Raw genomic sequence first — 18,256 nt, forward strand, 5'->3', positions numbered from 1 at the left:
TTAGTGGGTTAATGCCTAAAAAGGGTCCCTGGACTTTTTGGACCCATCTGTTGACTATTACGGGTGGTCTCCCCGTCCGTCTATTCACATTCTGGTTTCCCCGGTCTGTTCGCAATCGCTGTAGTGAACTGGCAATCTGAGGCCATGTTTACATTAGAGCATTTGCGTTTTAAAACGGCATTTTAAAATGAAAACGATCCTCGTTTATACTGGCATTTTAAAAAGAATCTTCATCCACACACCACCATAAACCCATGAAACATGACCAATCATGTAACTGGGCATGCGCATAAAAGTGTAAAATTATTATTACTCTAATAATAGCTTACCTTTGCGCGTTTACGCAGCCTAGGGGTGTGCGATATTGACAAAAAGTCATACCTGGGTCCTTTGCTGGCAACTATAACAGACACTATTTTTGAACCTATAAAAATGTGTTTGGGAAAGTCTTATACTGTTCTATCTCCCCCCTACAACATATTAATATGATTAATAGGTTAATTTTGATTTTATAACTAAACATAAAGGTCTTAATGATTTAAAAAGAAAGCATTCAAGTGAACAGTACTAACAGTAGCGAACTTGAAGCAAAAATAAATTTTAGCAAATGCAAACTTCAATCAAACATTGTAAGAGGTGAAGTATTGCTTTAGCCTACCAGAAATGCTTATTGCATTAATTTTTAAAAGTTTGCGAGGTCCGTGCACGTCCTCCGCTAGCAACACAGAATAGCTAAAAGCTCAAGCGCCTAAACGAGCATTATATATTAATAACGTTGAGTTTATTGTTTTTATTAATTTATATTCACAAAACTTATCAACAAAACATCGATTAAAATTAAGAGACAAATTATTTGAAACGAAATTCATTATAAAGTAGCAAACAAAACTTAAATTAAACTAAAAAATAATGTCTGACCCATAACAATTCTCCATTCATATTGGCCTTTACAACGCCTATATGGCATTTAAAATTACAGTCTATCTTTCGTAAGTTAACTAAATTTAAACAAAACATAAACACATTAAACCCAACAAAACTCAAACATTAATATAAAACAGACATTATCTATAAGGATACATGTTAAAACAATCAAACATAGTAAGAGGTGAAGTATTGCTTTAGCCTACCAGAAATGCTTATTGCATTAATTTTTAAAAGTGTGCCAGGTCCGTGCACGTCCTCCGCTAGCAACACAGAATAGCTAAAAGCGCAAGCGCCTAAACGAGCATTATATATTAATGACGTTGAGTTTATTGTTTTTATTAATTTATATTCACAAAACTTATCAACAAAACATCGATTAAAATTAAGAGACAAATTATCTGAAACGAAATTCATTTTAAAGTAGCAAACAAAACTTACATTAAACTGGAAAATAATGTCTGACCCATTACAATTCTCCCTTCATATTGGCCTTTACAACGCCTATATGGCGTTTAAAATGACAGTCTATCTTTCGTAAGCTAACTAAATTTAAACAAAACATAAACACATTAAACCCAACAATACTCAAACATTAATATAAAACAGACATTATAAGGATACATGTTAAAACAATCCGATATAGCGTTTATAATAGCTGGTTGGTAGATGTTTACTATTTTTGGCAAAACCTCCGTTGCAAACCAACATTTACATGAATAAAATAATTTTTACTTTGAAAATGATGCGTTGTCAGGTTAACATCAGCTGTTCGTTTACATAAGACTCCGTCTACGTTCATTTACACTCAGAGCAACGTCTGAGTTCTCAAACTAAAACAGGGTCTTCAGCGTTTGCGAACTAATCCGTTTATGAGGGTCAAAAACGGTGATGTAGTGTAGATGAAAGGCGTAAACGTAGCAAAAGTAACGCGTTTTAAAGGATAAACGCATTAATGTAAACATAGCCTGAAGCACCTGGAGTTTTCCCCGGTGTGCCGCCTCTGGAATGCAACCGCACCGGGAACAGACTGGGGGAACTGCGTTCCGGAGGTGGCACACCGGGGGAAAACCTCAGGTGCTTCAGAATGCCAGTCCATAACAGCGATTGCAAACAGACTTGGGCTATCTGGACCCTTCCTCTACCCCTACAACTGGAAGAGAAATGAGACATCCCTAGCCCTTTAGGTGAAGACGCTAAACGGAGTAGTACGGGGAAAGTGTAGGGGTAAGGGGTAGAAATTGGATTTGGCCTCAATTATGTATTTCAGAAAGCATCAGAGTTAAGCATTTTTATGTGAACTAACCCTTTAAGGTCAAACTAACAACAACCTTGCATTACTACTTGAATGTCAGTGCAACCTTATGCAGAGCTATGAGGACTGATTAATGGGAAGTTTATGTATATATATTAAATTGATTATTTTTAATAGATTCTTCTTCTGTGCAATCTCTAGTTAGTGTGGTTTGTCCCGTCCAATAACAATTGGACAAATTTTAAAAGTGACATTGACGAAATCAACACGAATGTGATTTTATAGTGAAGCTTTAATCAATAATTTACCTCAAATCCAGATCTTACAATGTATGTTTATTCCCTGGGAATCAAACCAATGACCTTTGTTACTGCTAATGCAGTGCTCTACCAACTGAGCTACAATAACATCCAGGCTGAATGCCCGGCTCCTCCCGGTTCCATTATCCCTCACTTGCGTCTTGTTGTCGAAACTCACACTTCACTTTTTAAGTACTCTGTATAACAAAAGCATGAGTTTTGAATGTATATTAATCACTTGTTTATTAATAATTCCCTATGGCTTAAGCAGTTGCTCCTTTACAATTATATTGTTTAAAGCTAACATGCTAGCATGTTTAATGCTAGCTAGCATGCTTGCTAATGTCTTTTGCTTGAATTCGTCTTCTTTCGACTAACTCTCACTCTTTCTTTATCTCTCTCTCTTTCTTTTGCCTCCTTCCTCCTTCCCATCCAAATGTTAAGACATGAAGCGCCGGACATCATCACAGAACTCTGGTGTTGGAGGCAGTCCAAGGTCAGTTCATGAGTCTGTCTTGTAGATGGTTTTCAGAGCGTTTCAAAGCTCTCTACTATCAGAATCACACAGCGGGTGATGATAAGGAGATGGTTTGTAAGCAGAAGAGGCACTTGGTAAAGGGGTCATGTAGTTTGGTTGATATTCTGTCTTTAAAGGAACAGTATGTAAGAAATTTATATCAATTAATCATAAAATGGCCCTGATATGTCACATTAAGAAACCATTTTCTTTTCAAATACTTATATCACTGACAACAGTGGTCTGGCCAGGATATTGTCATTTCAAAAGTGGAGTTGCAGCCCTCAACTGATGTTTATGTTGTCATTTTGTGTATTGGCCACCAGTTGTATGATTGCAGTACCAGTTTTGGCCACAAGTTTTGTAATTGCAATACCAGTTTGGGCCACAATCCTACATACTGTTCCTTTAAAGTCTCCCTGTAGACGATAATTGGTCTTCAGGCATATTAAAAACCACATAGACATATAAACAACAATAAATATTCACCACAGGGGGACTTTAAAGGAACAGTTCACCAAAAAATGAAAATGTATCCCTAACAACAGTATTGTTTTGGTTTTTGTAATGGTATCAATTACCAAATACAAAGGTTAAAATCTTAAATCAATTTCCAGATGTATTAAATTTCTAGATGCCTAGATGTTGCACAGCAGGTCATAATGGTGTCGCACTTTTATTATCTTTCCCATACTTTCAGGAAAATGATAACATGTGACTTTATTATGCATCCATCTGTAGCCTATACCCTTCTCATCTGGGCTTCATGATGTGTGTTTGTTCTTTCTTTGTATCTGCAGTGTCTCTTGTTTTGTATTGTTATTTCATTCGCCTGCAATATCTGTGAAACAGTCCTGAGTGAATCTTTGAGACAGACTTTATGTGCACTTCCCCTGAGACTAACAGAGGAAATGAATGACTGTTATCTGATGACACAGTGTAGAGGTCATCCATGTGATGTCACGCCAGCCCCTTTATCCATGAGAGCAGATCTGTATGCCTCGAACACATTTTAACCATTAACAAATTTGATCTTGGTTAAACAGTGGGGAATAACTACTAATGGTATGTAATGATACAGTTACTAGTTTCTTATTAATTGGTGTTATGTGGTCTCATGTGATCTTCGCATCTATTATCTCTTCAAGAACAATTTTACTCATCTACATGGTGTTTACTTTAGTAAGATTTAATTTCACAAGTTAATACAATATTATTTTCCTCTATATATAGCTTAAGTTACTTCTTCATGGTTGGTCTTCAGGACTTTTTCGCTGCTGTTGTAAAAATACCAGATAGAAATTGAGGAGATCAGATGCAGAATGCATTCGGCATGCATTTTTATCAAATACTGTACCTTTGCTTTAAATACGTTTAATAAAGCCTCAAGTCATTCAGAAATACCCCTTTGTTGACAGAATCTGTAAAACGCCACATCGATTTTTGAGCAAAGTCCTCTAAATGCACAGAAGATGCACTTTGTGACGGAGCGCAAAACGATAGTGTTTCTCATTTTAACTTGTGTCCCTTACTTAGACTTGGCTAACCGAATGTGGCATGGATCACAGCCTAGCATGTGGTTCAGTTTCTTAATTTTTACATTATGACTTTCATCATTTGCAACATTTTTGCTATTTATTCCAAGGAAGAGGTTTTTGCAAAAAAGCTTGCATGCACTTATTTGCAGCGGAAGACAGTCAAATCCGTTAAATTTCAGTGAAATGATGACTAAAGGGACATTTGTTAAAATAATACATTTTAGTTACTGACTAAAGTTTATAAGCCATTAAAGTGAAATTACTGAACCTGATGAAAAAGGCTAATTTACAAGAAAACGTGTCAGACACACTTGGAGGGTTTTGCATCTGAACTCCTCAATTGCTTTACCTAAAATATCACTTTAACTAACTAAGTGTGATTTCTAAGTAGAGGTATAACTAATCCTCTCCATCTCATGCCATCTGTGCAGTTAAGATATCATTGATGTTTGAAACACAGGATGAATAATGCAGCAAAAATTGAGAATAGTTTGTTTAAAACCCTAAATCTGAGTATAAGTCATGTAGAGAGAGTTGCTTTAGGAAGCACTACTAAAGGGAGGGAAATGTCTAAGAAAAATGATTAATGCGTTTGCACAATATCATATGAATGATATTTGGCCCAGATCAGCTGCTTCTTGTTAAGCAACAATTGGCCGACATGTTAAAGATGAAAATGAAAGCCAGATGGATCCAACCAATGATTTTTTTTTAAATCGTCTACTTAAAAAAAATGTCTACTGGATGCACTTTAGCACATTTTTCTTATATGATAGTTTGCCATAACAAGCAAAAAATATTTAGATAAAAATATTTGCATTCAACTTTATTTAACTTCATTTAAAGTGGGAGGGGCAGTAACACAAGTTTTGTAGGATTGTGTTAGTCATGATTCTTTTAGAGAAGTTAAATGTGTCCGATGGCAAATGCTAATATTTAGAGAGGAGGAGGGTGGCCAAAATAAAGCAAATATAATAGTACAGATTAGAGCTGCAACTAACAACTATTTTTTCTGTCGACTAATCTAGCGATAATTTTTCCGATTAGTCGACTACTCTAACAATTATTTTTTATTATTAATATAGTGTTCTTTTTGATTAGCTATTTAATCTGTTGGATAATCTGTTTTTCTACTCACAACAATTTTTCTGCTCACAACAATAAATGAAGCCGTTTTAAATGAAAATAGAAATGTAAATGTTGCGGCCATTGTTGATTTTGTGGCGCACACAAACAAATCAATGTATGGGAAACACTGCCAGGAGCAGAAGCCGCCATTACGCGAGACGAATGTAAACAGCGCGACGCGTCAACGGATTTTACGCATGTCGACGGATTTTCGTAGTCAACGTAATCGATGAAAGGGTGAAAAGGGTGCACACGTCCAAATATTGGCACATAAATCAGTCTGCTACTGCTAGTGCTACAGGTTCAAATTCAGTCAGCATTGTGTCCACATTCAAGTTTTTCTTTCTCTTCTTTTACTTTTCTTTCTCATCCCAGTAGTTACCTTTTCTACTGTCTCTGTCTAACAGGCATGGCATGCATACTCAAGCATTATATAAATTTACATTTTTTTTAATTAATTTGCCCCCACCGCTTGAGAGAATGCTGTCTATTTTTTTCCAAGATTTTGATAACTTATTTTATTGACTTAACATTTTTTTCATCATTCAAATTTGGTTAATAACACATTTTTCTGTTGTGTGACAAACTGAGAACACATTTAATATCAGACTTTACAGGGACTTTAAACATATCATCCTGTTGCTTGCTTAGGAAATATAAGCTCATTTATAACACTGGTTTGCCAGTGTTATACTAACAATATTGTTTATTTATTGTTATTTTGTTGAAATAATGTAGCACAGACTACTCTGAAACAGATTCAGTTGCAGTGGCGGCCAGTGACTTCTTTTTCGATGGTGCACGATGTGAAGCTCGTCAAAACATGTATTTAGGCCATAATGTGTGTGGCTCGTCATGTAAAAATATGTGTTCGGCGCGTCATGTGAACCATGTGGATCGTGTGTCTTGTCAAAATAAGTGCCTGCCGCACACAAGTCTAAAGGGTTTATGATAAAAGGGACGATCAAACTCACTTAATCTCATGTGTAATCAGAGTTTAGTGTTAAGTTAGTGTCTTGCGAGTATTTTGTGATTGTGAGCGCTTCTTTTATCATAAACCTTTTTGATGCATGTGCAGCAGACACGCATTTTGACAAGACACATGATGCACATGGTTCACATGATGCAACGAACCCATATTTCGAAATGACAAGCAACACACGACACTCTCAATAGTTTGAATTCGCGCCCCTCGGAAGAAAAGTTACTGGCCGCCAATATGTAGTAGATACACAGGAAGTAGATAATGGTGATGGTACAGAAACCATTATGAGAGGAGATGGAAGAGGGGTCACCATGAGATTAAATAAATAATCTAAAAGGCCCATGTACAGTAACTTTTCTACAGATTAATTAAAGTTAAAGTTTAATTTTTTTTAAGGTTTGTATCTAGTGTTTACTTGGATGCAAGATTACAATTATCACATTATACTTTCATTTTACAAATGCAAAAATGTCCCAGGCTTACAGTTTTCACAGTCTAAGCTTGTTGACACTTATGGACTTTACTTTTATCTAAAAATGTATAGCATGAAAAAATTATATGTTTTAAAACACAATTTACAAGTGCTATTATAATAGCTTATATGACCTATCTACAAAGTAGCGAGCAAGTCAAGCAAGCATAAAACCAGACTTTCTTAAAATAGAATAATCCCTGTTGAGGGATGCGACCGCTGTGCATGTTGAACTAGATTGCGAATTCCCCTCACATCCTGTTTGGTCATTCCTCTGGTCTGGAGCTGTGGCTGCCTGTCACAGATACTGTTAGAGGGTTTCCTTCTGGTGAGCTGGCAGTGTTTCACCGAAGAAGCTAATCCAGGAAACACTAAAGTCCCAGCTGATCTGGAATCAGGTTGGGCTGCTGGTATCAGCAGGTCTGGTTGTTAAGATACTGTGGGTCTGTTGAGTCGGCTCCAGTGCAGTAAGATCATGAGTAAATGTCAGCTTATCACCTGCCTTGCATCTTTGGGTGTAACAGATCTACTGGCGTGGGTGTGGACATACAGGACAGCAGTAAACTGCTACATATTTATTAACTATGTGGAAGACAAATGGTCTTAAAATTGATTAACTGTAACTTTAAAGGGGACATTTTGCAAGACTTTTTTAAGATGTCAAATAAATCGTTGTTGTCCCCAATGTGAATACATATGTGAAGTTCTAGCTCAAAATATCACATAGGTAATTTATTATAACATGTTAAAATTGCCACTTTGTTGGTGTAAGCAACTTGTTGGTGTAAGTTGGTGTTTTGGGGTGTGTCCTTTTAAATGGAATTGAGCTGATCTCTGCACTAAATGGCAGTGCTGTGGTTGGATAGTGCAGATTAAGAGGTGGTATTATCCCCTTCTGACATCACAAAGGGAGTCAAATTTCAAAGATCTATTTTTTTCACATGCTTGCATAGAATGGTTTACCAAAACTATTTTAATGAGTTTATCACATTTTCTAGGTTGATTAGAAGCACTGGGGACCCAATTATAGCACTTAAACATGGAAAAAGTCATATTTTCATGAAGTCATGTTGTCTTCTTAGAGTCAAGTTATGAGATTTCTATTGGAGTTAATGAGATTTTCATTCCAGCTATCACAAAGCTTCACATTGAATACTCGGGTTAATACATACTTCTTTGTTTTTTCAATGTTTTTTCCATTGTAATATAATAACTTATAACTTTTTCTTCCATTTAGTGATTGTGACATCATGGCATCAGGATCTCTAGATGTCACATGCACTAGTGAAACATCAGAAGCAGCAGAAGAATGTTCAGGTAACGTCCAATTTATTCTATAAAATGTCATAAAACTGCCCCCCCCCCCCGGCACCATCTCGTGCCCCCCAGTTTGAGAACTTCAGTCTTATACTGCTATACATTAAACCTCTATAGATATCACACGTTAAAGATTAGGATACTCGCCGAGGACATACAAGACTCTAATATCACATACAAGAGACAAAGCCACTGTTTGTGTGAACCGTACGAGCATGCTTTCTGTTGTCCGACATTCATCTTTTGCTTGGAATTATTGTGGGAAGCAGGAAGTCCTAAACTAGAGTCAGATCCTGCAGAAGCCAGGCCCACGCAATGATGCGGATTAGCCAAGGGCACTCGAGAGGGGAGCCAAGCTCCTCATAGGATCGTGGGTCTGTCTAAGTCTATTAGGTTCAAGAGTTGGTCAATGTTTAGAGCGTGTTTGGAGGTACGCCAGTTGGGTAATCTTACATACGTCCAGTTTTATCACAGGATGCTTCTGTGCTGTTGGTGAATGAGTCGGTCACATATATTTATGGGGCTTTGTCAGACAAAATGGTCCGTAGCTGTCACTGGGGCTTTGAGAAAAGGTCCTAATATGTATCATTTACTGTAGGTACACATATGTATACACTTGGTGCCTTTAAGGTAATAATTTGCACTCTTTGGTACCCGTATGAAGTACTAACATGAATTTTTGAAACGGTACTGTGCTTACCATTAACTCTTTCACCGCCAGCATTTTTTTTTAAAAGTTGCCAGCCAGCGCCAGCGTTTTTCATGATTTTCACCAAAGTTTAATGCCTTCCAGAAAATGTTCTTCTTTAAATATATAAACATACAATATACCAAATGAAAGAACAGACCCTCTGCTTTCAAACAAAAAAAAAACGTTTCATCCTACTTTTAGTGGTTCTTTTGTAATCAGCTTTTGAATATGGGTAGGTTTCTGCAAAAACACCATATTTTGAGCAAAAAGCAGAGATAATTCCATTTTTGTGACGGACTTTTCATAGAGATCCCATTCAGAGCGATCTTTAAAACAGACACGGACATGCAGCAGCATGCCATAGGGCAATACTTCCGGGTTTAAAAAGTTGCGGAAGGGCGCCACCTGGTGGATAATAGCGGAAAGACGGAAAATCTCGTCATTGGCGGGGAAGCGTTTTCTCTTAATTGACGCGATATCTCGTCAATGGCGGGGAAAGAGTTAATGTACTGCATGATAGGATCTGAGCGCTATCAGTTAAGTCATTGTTATTGATTCTTTTTTTAACTCCTAAAAAATAGGTAGCAGTAGATAGAGCATGTTACAAAATCCAGGGGGTCATAGCTGACACACTTTTCCATTACATGGTACCCCACGGTTTGGGTCAGGTTGGCTTACTTTTAGGGGCTTTTCCATTGGGTGCATTACGTAGTACCTGCTAATTTTTTTAGTACCACCTCGGCTGGGGTTCCAAGCGAGCTGAGCTGATACTATAATGTGATGTGAAAACACTGAAGATCACTGATTGGTCTGAGGAAATCGTGAAGAGCGTTATGCTAAACGCAAGATTAGCTTTACCTCCATGCTTGCACTGGCTCAAGCAAACCTGTTGTTGTCTGTGCTTTGTTGTAAGTTTCCAAACTCCCTTTTAGCAGTGAAAAACATCCACAGATTGAGAGTCAGGAACACCATACAAGTTTTTTCGACTTGCGGCACATTCGCAACGCAAAACTCCAGATGTACGGCATTTTGCAGCTTAAATGAAGCTCGGCAGAGCGCGTCGACTTACACTTCGATTTTGTGGCCGGACTGAGAAATAAATAAATGTATGAGAATGTACAACAATGCTCTTACTTGTATGATGTCACAGCAGTAGGCAGCGCAAATATAACAACACACCTATAATCCCTCCTAATGGAAAAGCTAACCAAGCCAAAGTGAGGTAAGCTGAATGGAATGGAAAAGCGCCATAAATAGGGAGGGCGAAAATATCTAGCAGCACCCCTTAATATCTGACAATTAATTTGAATAGCTATTTATATATCAATTAATATACAACAGTCGTTCATATTTTATTTAGTCTTTTTGTGATGTATTAGCATAAACAGTTTTATTGTACATCCCTGTAGGGAAACCACAGAATAAACTGCAAAATGCAAACTTCTCTTCCGGTGCACTGAGCATTTAATGTGGCCACATTTACTCATACTGAGTCTCTGTACTTAGAAGACAATATTTAACATCCCTTACTATGTGATGATATAACCGAGCATTGAGTGATTTAAAAGAGGCGACAGGGTTTCTCTGTGTTGTTTATTCCCTTCAGACAGCCGCAGCTGGAGACTGTAGGCATTAATAGTACATCTACATCATGTGACTTAACCCATGATGAGAGTGGGAGAGACAGGATGTCAAGCAGTAAGGGAACACCAGCAGACAAAGCCTGAAGTCACTATCTTGTGTTCTCGCTCTGTAAGATCTTTAGGGAAAAAAAGACTTTATTAGGGATAGGACGGATGGGAAAAATGGCGATATACACTAATAATGCCTAGCCTATAATTTCTGAATCTTTAAGCTTTCTCATGTGCTACGGCTTTTGATCAGTAGGAAGACCTTATCAATCTTAAATCATGAAAATACCTGAAAAGAACAGCAATAATAATGCATGCTTAAGCCATTTTCTATAGCTGCGGTTCTTCTTCTGTGGCCCATATTGAGTTTCTGCACAAGAGCGCCCTTTGGCTTTTGGATGTAATTTATGAGAAGCATAGCAAGCATCATCGCCCGGTTTATAGGCCCATACTTTATCATTGTGTTTCCAGTGTCTGAAGTGCATGAGATGCTAGGTCTGAGCTCCCCAGTATAATGAGATATATTTATTTTATGCCTGTTATTGCATTGAGTATTAAGTATTGCAATGTTAATTAAGCATCATGCCCCAGTACAGACTTATATTGTGTCAATGTAATCTGATCTGGCAACATAATCATATAATATTGTTATATTTAAAAATTGCCCTTAACACAACAAGCAAAGAGCTTTGAGAATAATGCATGTGCCCAAATTAAAGGTCATTATCCCATCATTGTTCACTCGGCATGCTTTATTCAGTAATGAAGATTGACCTTTTATTGTTTGTTTTAACCTTTGTCTTAAACTTTTATAACATTTTTGGTGTAATTATTAAAACTGGTTACACCAAACTCTATTTATGTTTTCTATTGGTGCTTTTCCATTGAATAGTATGGTACTGCTCACTTTTGGGAGGGGGGTCCACCATGTACAGTAAGCTGCAGATGGGAGCCTTCCATTAGAAAACACTCAGCACGTCAGCCAGTCAATAATGATGATCAATGATAAATGTTGCAGGGTGCAGAGTGTAACGACAGTTAGTTATAGTTTACAGTTTCTTGACAGAATTTAAGATGACATTTTAATCTGTTCATTTAAACCGGCACTGTTGCTATGCTAAGCTTGCAGGCTTCCCTGAAGAGGATCTTTGCTTTCAGTATCCTAACCGTATTTGCATTTTCTGTATTGGACCCTATCAGATCCACTGCGGATGCCATTTTGTTGCGTTGGCAGCCAGCCTAGTCTTGCACGACATTAAAAAGCACGGTGTGTTTGGCATCGAGCCTTGTTGTAATCATGGCTTGTTTAATTCTCCGCGCTTGCTTCATTTTTTTCTCCGGCTGTATGTGTTTTGCGCAGGTGACGCACACATGCATGATCTTGCTTATTCGACAATCGTAATGTTTTATCGATTTAATTCTATTGACAATTAATCGAAGATCATTTAATTGTTAACATTACCATTACCATATTGAATTGTCACTAGTACCAGTGTCATTATATGCAAGATTAGCTTACCCTCATGCACCATTGAGTTGAGTTCTTCACGGGGGTCCACTTAGATCCAAAAACCCGAGGTCCGACCTGAGTTTCACATGTGCCTTGAACACAGGTGGGGTATAGTATTTGCGGCATCGTGTCTCGGTTAATTTAAATTAAATGTGTTTTTACCTAACGGACACAAGACGACCCGAACTTGTGTGTGTGAGTCCTTTTCCAACCACCTCTCTGTTTGCCAAGAGCGCTTGTGACATTGTGTGGCCGGCGGTAGGTAAATTTTTTTGTTGAGACAGACCTGTCAATTAATTTTAAACGCACATTTTAGCAGTTATATGGGTGTTGTCATCAGATTACAAAGGAAAATAAATGGAGCAGTGGGCCAAATTGAATGCAAGGCCAATGGGGTTCATTCTGTGTGACTGGTGCGTGTGGGGATCTAGACTGCGCACAAGTCGGTGTCGTTTACATTTGGGTCCGGTGAGGTTAAAAAAAGTTGCCACTGGTTTGGGTTGGACTCGTGTCTCAATTTTCTCGGGTTGGGTATTTCTTTAAAAAAAAAAAATTATGCACATCGTGTTTGGATAAAAAATGATTCGGGTCATTTCGGGTTGGGTAAATTTCTTTAGACCTGTACAATTGAGCAAACAAAGCAGGGAACTACACTGCGACCAAAATGGTCACATATTTGAAATGCCATTGCGACCCTAATTTATAATGGGTCGCAAATGTATCACTGATTATTTTTGTACCTACCTTATGTTTTAGACCAGGGATTCCCAAAGTGTGGTACGCGCACCCCCAGGGGTACGCGAGCTGCCACCAGGGGGTGCGCGAGAGGAAAAATGTAATGGCGGTCTGTTTCTTTAAGTGGGATTTTTCCATACAATAAATAAATAAAAAAAATGAACAGTAAACATTTCCTTTGTAATCGCTTTTATTTTAAATAAAAAACTATAATTTATTAGTTTTTGATAGAAACGTAGAAGACAGCTGCTGTCTTTTTCTACGCACTGCTCTTCTGTTATGCACTGCAGCCGCTATATGCGTGCCAACTCGTTTCATTCATTCCATATATATTATAAATATGCTTAACTGACTGAAATCAGGGAAACTGTCATGCGGGACGTCTTAAGATAAAGTTGTTAGTCACGAAGGAGGAGAGGGACCAAGAGAGAGAGACTTTTTTATGGCAAAAATAGAAATAATGAAATGTGACGAGACATGGGCACAGGATACGCGAGCAATGTGTTTTCATGCATGGTAAAGAGACCGCCAATGAATTATATAATAAAATACATAAATACTTACTGTAGAGAACTTATTAAAAGCTTTCATTTAATTTTGTTTGAAACTTGAGCTGTTATAATGAATCTGCAAACTATTATACACCTTTTGTGCGAACAGTAAAGGTTTTCGTTAATGTGTTTGATGGGTCTGCACGTGACGCACTGGTAAACATAAGAAAACCTCTCATATGTCATCTATTAGCTGACGGCAGTAAGTGTACGTTTTTTACCATAGTAAACTCGAATGGCGTCTAAATATCACAGTGGTTAAACGCATACACGGGGGCGCGCATCATCTACGCTGAGCGTAGTTTCAGATGGTGCAATAGGCGTAAATATTTTTCACAATGTTGGACGTAGCTAAGCCCGACGTAGGCCTATTACACCCAACTTCTTAACGTCCGGCTAGTGCAACCGGCCCTTGGTTATTTGCGCATGATTAAACATGAGTATTAATGGTGAAAAAACTAAGCTTTTTTGGATTTTTTTAAAATGGGGATTGGGGGTGCGCCAACCCGGTTGGGACATAGAAGGGGGTGCGCAGGAAAAAAAGTTTGGGAACCCCTGTTTTAGACAATATGCTATGTTTTACTATGAGCATTTATTAAAACAGAAATGTGTATTTTAAGAATACGTTTTATAACGTGCTCTGAGCCTTCAACATGTCAAGTTGGCTTCATTTTGCGTGCGAGCACGTCGTGTCTCTCCCGATGAGTTCTGTGCACGTTCGCGTGCTCTCTGTTTCTCAATGAATTGTGTCGGTGGGACGCGAAGCAAGTGTCACAATGTATCCTTCCATGTTTCTGAACTTGAGCAGAGTTTTACCATTAGAGGTCTTCACTGAGGACCCGTACGGTTCCGGGTTTATATTTTAAATGTTCAATTGGGTCCGGGTCGGTCCTAGTTTAATAACTTCGGGTCCCAAGTCTGATTAATATTGTGTGTAAAACACAAGTCGATCAGAGAATGGTGTTGTGAGGGCTACCACGCTAAAGTTCGAGTGCAGTTTCAGCGTGCCTCAGGTTATGACCACGGGCTGCATTTTCTTTCTCCCATTTTTTTTATAATCTTATTATTAATAAACCATATCTTTTGAGCAGAGTTGCAATGCTAATGTCAAGCCCATTGCACTAAACGAGCAAAGCTCAAGCTGACTCGATATAAAAAAACGCAAAGCTGTAGGCTAATGTAAGTCACCTGTCACCGGGACAGCAAGTAGACTTTTAAATCTGAAATAATGAGTGGATTAAGCTTTTTTAATTGGCAAGAAAGAAATAGAAAGATAGAGCAGAAGCAGTAAAAGTGCTAATAATCTAATAGAATCTAATATAAATGATAACCATTATAACATCAGTCACATTTTTAATCTAAAGACCTGCACTGTTTATTAATATACTATACATAGTATTGTATTATATTGAGTTTTATAAAAGGGGTCATCTAATTGCTTCATATATCAGTGCAAAAACAGTAAGTGTTTTCGTGGTGCTTTGACAAACAGTGTCAGCTTTGTTCATGGCAAAGAAAGTTTGGGGTGGTTCGATTAATGAACTATAATGTGAAATTAATATTATTGTTTAATAAATCAAAGTATTGTGTTGTGTCACACATTATTAGTTCTTTGTCACATGTAGACCATTTTTTGGCGGTGGATAATGATTGCCCTTTAATCCGGCTACCACCAAAAGTAAATTTCAGATCTGTGGGAAACAATGCAATGATAAAATGTAAACAAGAAGGCATGTGGTTTAAAGATGGAAAGTAAAATAAAAAGCACATCTGTATGCAATACAGTTTCATTATTGTTCATTATTATCCATAACTAATTTGTGCGACCAAATCATGTTTTGCGCCAGTAACTGAAAAAGTTAGTAGCGCAAGCGCCACCAGTGGAAAATGTAAATGTAGTTCCCTGCAAAGTGACATCATCATCTGTGCTATGTTGTATAAATTCCCAAACTCCCTTTTAGTTGCTGTGTCGCTCCCGTGTTGAGAGTTTGTTTGTGTTGCCTGTTTATATAATCATCCCACACACTCTGAAGCGCCATCAAACTGCATTGGATAAGCAAACCGAGCCAAGCCACGTGGTTCTAAGCCTCATTGTACAACACAATGGAAAAGCTCAATATATGCTGAAAGTCATGTGATTGTCCCATGTTATAATGTACAGAATATATCAAATTGATTAATGGCATAAAACAAGACTGTTCTTTTAGTCTAGTAAAATTACACCATACCATAAGACCAAGTCAAAAGTGCTCGATTTAACAGCAAATGTTACTCAATCCACAATAGGGCTCAATGGTGTGCTTGGCAGTATTGCTGTGTGTGGCAGTATGTGCTGTGATGAATCAATTTTAAACCTCTGTGGACCTATTAACAAATTAGTTTTTAAAACCAAAGTAACACAGCGGATGAATTTTACAGCCATATTCAGCAATACAATCAAGGTTTTATTGGCAACTAAAGACACATTAGTGTTACATAAGCACCCTAGAGGGAATATGAAAGGGTCTTTAATCATGACAGAAGTTAGTTAAATAGATATTATATAAGCACTTTTAGGGAAATGTACAGTCGTTTATTATTTAACAAAGACAAGTTAATCACAAACCCATGCTCATTGCTGTTATTGTACTAAAACTGCACCTGTTCTCCTGTCAAATGTATTTTTTCGGTCAATGGGACTCCTTAATTTACTTTCATTGACCCTGTTAAAAATGGTCTTTGTGTCTAAGTTACAGCATGATTGTTTAAACATGCTGTTTACATAAATTCCAAGACTGGAGGTCATCAGATCGAAGAGACACAGCGCTCTGCCAATGAAACTTCTTCTGTTTACATAACTGAACATTGAGTAATTGTATGCATATGTTCTTCTTATGCGTTCCATTTGTAAACCTCTTGAATTCATTATTTTACATCACGATTCATTCTTGGGCCCATTGAAATGAATTCCTGTGTTCTTGTCAATCCAGCCAAAAAGAAGTCCAAATTCCAGACGTTCAAGAATTTTTTTGTGAAGAAAAAGAAGGACAGTCCGACTCCGTTGGGAGAGAGCGTTTTTAAAGGCAGTCAATCAATCGATGACATCATCTCTACAGAATCCCCTGTTGTCCAGACTCTTAAAGTTAATGAGTTGGGGTAAGGGAATGAAATAAACATAAATTTGGTTTGTATTGCTACTACTTTTTCCTACACCCTTTATGGTTTGCATAGAAATTACAAGTGAGTTAAAATGATCTGGAGTGGCTGCAAACAAATTGTATGTTGATTTGTTTCAGGTCTCTCTGCTTAATCTGAGACTATTTTCCAGAGTACTTAAGTATTTATGTAAATCTTCTAGATATATTTACATTTATGCATTTGGAAGATGCTTTAATTCAAAGCATTGCATGTAAATGGTAGATTACTCTGGACAGAAAAGCCACTGAATAAGTTTTTTGTAAGGCGCATATTTGTACAGACTCGGTTTGTACTGTAACAGTCTGAACAATGATTTACTTTATCTTCTCTACAAGAATGTCTGGCATGTTCAGAAATTGTTACGACTAAAGGCTTCTTTTTATTGTGAATAACATCTGCTGACTTTAAAACAATATATAAGAAAATAATGCTTCAGTTAAATGCCTTTGTGTATTCAATTTGAAGGTCCAACATGGGAAATAAAGCCTTGTCACATGACAGCGTCTTCGTCTCTGATTCGCCTTCATCCGAGGCACTAGGAGCATCTCAGGACGGCATTCATGGAAAAGTGAAATCTCTACAGGTATTCCAGATAATAAGTACAGAAGTGTGGGAATTATATGATATTGAATTGAATTATATTTTATAGTCTTTGGCTCTTTTCTTCCATTAGTGATGGCAATGCACTGGACATTGGGTTAAAGTTAGCACAGGGCCTCAGATTCACTGTTGACATTCAGCCACCAGATGAAAATAAAGACTGTAAACTTTGTATATTATATACAGCGCTTAACAAATTTATAAGACCACCACCTAATGTAAGGTTTGTGGCACAGGTGCCCGAAACTAACAGTATTGGTGATGATTGGTTAGTTTTCTGTAATGGTTAATCCAGCAGTATGGGGCTGTTTACACTTGGTATTAAGATGTGTTTTCATCGATCGGATCACAAGTGGACGAGAGAGACACATTACGTTTACACCTGGTATTTAAATCCGTCTCTTTTGTACACTTTCGACCCCTTCTGTCCTGAATACTGTGAGGGCACGGTCCGTGAGACAGTGGGCGAGTCTCTCTGCTGTCATTCAAGCGCGAGCGGGAGTAATGATGAGTTTATATGGACGCAAACTAATATTATGTCGGAGTCCGCTGCTTGTTTAGCAAGTATACATGCTGCACAGTGTTTTGTATGTTTATATGTTGGAGCTTTCTCTAAATTTTCAGCGCAATTGATGAAATAGGATCGCGCAACTTTCACGCTTTCAAAACGAAGCTACGGAGAACACCCGCAGTAGTTTTATCAACGAAAGGCTAAAAATAGCGCTGTTCACCGTATGTTCACGCCAGAAGTAAAAAAAGACGTAAAATTTGTGTTTAATACCTCAGATTAGATAAATGGGCGGAGAGAAGGCGGTCGCGTGTGGCTGTTCGAACACATTCAACCACATATGCGTTCCACAACTCCAAAGCGATCTGATCGAAAGTGGTTTCGACTACCTCTGGATGTGGTTGAAAGTGGTCGAAAG

The 18,256-nt window shown here is 37.7% G+C and overlaps 1 protein-coding gene across 6 annotated transcripts in view; it reads left to right on the plus strand.

Annotated features, from left to right (window-relative positions):
- LOC135748302 (uncharacterized) overlaps nucleotides 1-18,256 on the plus strand; it is a 42,836-nt gene that overhangs the window by 7,597 nt on the left and 16,983 nt on the right. For 3 of the 6 annotated variants that reach the window (XM_065266485.2, XM_065266487.2, XM_065266486.2), the window contains exons 2-5: nucleotides 2,923-2,974; nucleotides 8,356-8,435; nucleotides 16,523-16,688; nucleotides 17,196-17,313. In XM_065266485.2, coding sequence (XP_065122557.1) covers nucleotides 2,923-2,974; nucleotides 8,356-8,435; nucleotides 16,523-16,688; nucleotides 17,196-17,313 — 416 coding nt within the window. The remainder of the gene's footprint in view (nucleotides 1-2,922; nucleotides 2,975-8,355; nucleotides 8,436-16,522; nucleotides 16,689-17,195; nucleotides 17,314-18,256) is intronic. The other 3 variants (XM_065266490.2, XM_065266489.2, XM_065266488.2) reach the window with 1 other exon arrangement.

The sequence above is a fragment of the Paramisgurnus dabryanus genome, chromosome 16, assembly GCF_030506205.2.
Source record: "Paramisgurnus dabryanus chromosome 16, PD_genome_1.1, whole genome shotgun sequence".
Lineage (NCBI taxonomy): Eukaryota > Metazoa > Chordata > Actinopteri > Cypriniformes > Cobitidae > Paramisgurnus > Paramisgurnus dabryanus.